Below are 3,991 nucleotides of genomic sequence, written 5' to 3' on the forward strand. Positions count from 1 at the left end.
CAGCACAGGAAAGGCAGAACTTGGATGTCTCCCCCTCAAAATCTAAACAAAACATGAACTCTAGGAAAGGGATCGGTGTTGTTTTTAATGGATGAATGGATCTCGAGGAGATCCAGGAATAGGTGTGACATAAGTAAGAACAGTAGGGCGGCATTTGTTTGCTTTTACAGGAAATTACTGAGCACCTATTATGGTGAGGCACTGGGCAAAGTAGTGAATATTTGGGAAAGTAAAAGACAAGAGAGTTGCTTCGTAGGTATGATGGGAAATTACAATTCATTGGATGGTGGGTTTCTGTTTTGTGGATCCAAGGATTTAACAAATATTTATTCAGTTCTACTGATAATTTTCCTGTTGAAATATTCTTTTGCTAAGCTTCATGACACTATGTTCTCCTGAAATTAATTTATGTCTCAGACTTCTTTTTAGGATTTTCATCCTTAGCTTGCTTTTTAAATGTTGGATTCCCTAGGGTTCTGGCCTAGGCTGTTAATTCTTCTCATTCTACATAATTCTCCTGGGTGTTCTCATTTGCTAATATGACTTTGAGTATCATCTGTATGATATGGACACCAGATCTGATGACATCAAATTCTGCATGTCCAGTTCAAACCCCTCCTAAGCTCCAGACTCATATGAATCCCCCTTGACACTGCACCTGGATGTTTCAAGATATCAAAAATTGAACTAATCAACTTTCCCCGTCTCATTGACTAGCACAAACATTCATGAAGTTTGTCCAATTAAGAAATGCCAGAGTCATTCTTAACTCCTTCCTTTTTAACTTACCAATAGCCAACCTCAGAGTTTCATGGATTTTTATACTCTAAAATATTTTAATAAACCACCCCCTCCTCTTCATGCTCTCTGCTACCCCCCAGTCCAAGTCACCACCATCTCTTGCCAAGATTCTCATAAATATCTTTTATATTAAAGGTAAAGTCCAAACTCCTTTTGGAGGTCCTTGAGACCTCTGCTTACTTAACATATTCCAGTCTGTCTCTACTCTCTCAGATGCTACATTCTACCACCCTAACTTTTTTCAGTTCTTTAAACATGAAACTACTCTCTTTTACTCCAGGCCTTCCTATATCTTTCCCACTGCCTAAAATTTTTCTAATCTTCACCACGATCTTGCCTAGCTTACTCCAAGTTATCATTTAAATAAATAGTGGTTTCCTTTGGAAAGCCTCCTTGAATTGCCACCCCACTCCACCCCAGCTCAGCCTACTGCACAGAATTGGTGCTCCATAATTACATCTTCAGTAAGTAAGTTGAGTACCTTTTATTTACAGAAAACTGGGAAGGATTTAGAGATAAATAAAACACCTCCTACCCTTAAGGAGAATAACATTAAATGCAGAAATGTCTGTTATACACAATTATGAGATGATAATGAGTAAATAAAATTGACTCCAATTTGGATATGTGAGGATTTGCTAACATTGTCAATTGGAATTAAATATTTAGCTCTCCCTTCTGGGATAATCTAATTCACACTAAACACTTCTGGAAGACGGTTTTATGATTTTATATTACAGATGAGAAAATAGGCACAGCAAAGCTAATTGAGTTATCCAGGGTTACACAGAGAATGAGCAGAGCCAGGACTTAAAATTGTCAACCTCCAATCCTTAATGTTATCATTTTTTTTTGGAAACTACTTTGTCTCCCCCACCCCAAAAGTACTACTTTATGATTGTAGGACTTCAACCTATATATTTTAATAGTCTTCTTCAAACTATCACTTATGATATTTATATTTGAATACAGAAACTCAGGAATATAGGCGCTTTTCCATGCATTGTCCTCTAGTCTTTAATATTAAAGGCTTTTTGTGATGGCCTTTGCACTCTAAGCACTTTGAAAAGTGTTGACTCCCTCTCTGTGCTTAATAGAGTGTTATATCAGGCACTAATCGCCACTACAGAGTGCCAACATATAACTCTTCTACCATAGGACATCATATTGCATACTCTACATCTATAAACGTCCATAGCTAGTTGGCTGGTATATTCTATTGTATTAGATGGACATTTTGGTAGGAAATACTGCCAGTAGTTAATAAACATTAGAGACACAACATAGGCTATTAAATTTCATGACATTACTGGTTCCAACATTTGTATCATGAGAGCGTCCATAGCTAGTTGGCTGGTATATTCTATTGTATTAGATGGACATTTTGGTAGGAAATACTGCCAGTAGTTAATAAACATTAAAGACACAACATAGGCTATTAAATTTCATGACATTACTGGTTCCAACATTTGTATCATGAGAGAAATAAACTTAAAACTATTTGTGTTGCCATTTCAAAAGGCCAGATTTTGTGCTCAATAAATATGTTTGCATGTGGTATTCTGGGGCCAAAAGCAAACACAATGCATAACCAAAATGCCTCAAAAGGATGTTATTACCTTCTCAATTTAGTGTACCTAGAGCACTGCTTTGTATAACAACAACCATTGCTGATATTAATTTCACAGAGATAGGCACTTGAGATTTTTCCTAGCCCCAAACTGGACCAATCAGTGTTCTTTCTTTTTATACCAGAATATAGTGCGTAAGATGTTAAAAGAGTTTAGTCTGAACAAAATTGTAGCTAGCATGTGCCACTTTTATTAGGTGTATGCAAATATGCTTCCTCAGCTTTTTCAGATCAATTATACAATTTTCTCTAAAAGGATACACCATCAAATAGAAGAATCCCCAATCACAGAACAAACATTTCCCTTGCTGTTTGGGCTTTACTTGATCCATCCTTCATCTGCCAGAAGCAAACATCTTTACTCCTAAAGCATTCAAGCCAGCTCATTATACCATTCTCTAGCCTTGTGTTGCAGCTCCAGGCTCACAAAGAACTCTAAATGTCCAAAGTATTTACTGTTCTTAATACCCAATGTGACATTAAGTGAATTGGTTCTGTCATGTGAGTATAACTGATTATGTTTTCCCTAATAAAGATAGACACTTGAGTTACCCACTTGTAAGTTAGCCCAATGTAAAAGGAAGAGAGAACTTGTCAGATGCCAACTAAACATCAATTGCACACAGCATGGAAATGTCAATTAAAAATCTAGTGGAATCTTTCAAAACACAATTTTCCAGTCCAAGAAATGTGTATAAACCCAAGTAAACTGAGAGGCTGTACAAGGTAAATCTTAAACTCCATGTAAGTGTTAACATTCTTGGTTGGTCATTGGTAGATGACATCTATGGAATCAGAATACTTTTGAATTTCACTGGAAAATGTAGATGCCATGAATTCATCCTCCTTCATCAGCCCTGTTTTGGGGAAAATGAGTTTGAGAGGATGTTGCCTTTATTTCCTAATGCTGCAGTTCCTATTAAGCTATACCAGGGAATAAAAGTTCCTTTCATGAATAGCTCATAGGCTGAGTTGGCTTCCTGCTTTATTAGATTATAATGCTCTCAAAGACTTTTAAAGGAAGCAAAGTTCAACTTCAGCTTTAACATTCTGACATTGTATTTGTCACCCCATTTACTATAGCAATGTGAATGTGACAACAATAAAGGATAACAGAGAAAAAACAAATGTTTTTATCCCAAGGATAATTGCTCTATTTGAGAATTTACTTTACCTGCAGAGATTCCATTTCTTCATCTTTTCTTTGGGACTCTTCCAGCAGATCTACAATAAGAAAGTAAAATGCCCATCAAAATACAAGGTAAAAATGGACAGCCTCTTATCATCAAATGCAATTCAGTCAGTAGCTTAGATAAACAATTGTTTGGGAAGAGAATTCGATGTTTAAGTGCGAGAAGAAATGTAAAAGAAATGCCCTGTGATCCCAAATGATGAGATGTGGTAGAGCTCTGGACCCTGCCAAACCTAAGCTAGGTGAGAAGCCCTGTGAGGTCCCAGCTTTATTTGAGATAACAGAGAATAATACCAAATTAGTTACAAATCCAAAATCATACCAATACTCTAGAAATTTGGTTCAATGATTGTGTAACACAAAAGTAA

General features: G+C 36.4%; 1 protein-coding gene across 1 annotated transcript in view; it reads right to left on the reverse strand.

Moving 5' to 3' along the window:
- Positions 1 to 3,655, reverse strand: part of LOC103603385 (centrosomal protein of 128 kDa-like) — a gene marked incomplete at its 5' end in the record, with an annotated part of 78,187 nt that extends 74,532 nt beyond the window's left edge. Inside the window, one exon of the mRNA XM_008587890.1 lies at positions 3,606 to 3,655. Within this exon, the coding sequence (XP_008586112.1) occupies positions 3,606 to 3,655 (50 nt within the window). The remainder of the gene's footprint in view (positions 1 to 3,605) is intronic.
- Between the last annotated feature and the right edge of the window lie 336 nt (positions 3,656 to 3,991).

Source organism: Galeopterus variegatus, unplaced genomic scaffold, assembly GCF_000696425.1.
Source record: "Galeopterus variegatus unplaced genomic scaffold, G_variegatus-3.0.2 Scaffold4579, whole genome shotgun sequence".
NCBI lineage: Eukaryota > Metazoa > Chordata > Mammalia > Dermoptera > Cynocephalidae > Galeopterus > Galeopterus variegatus.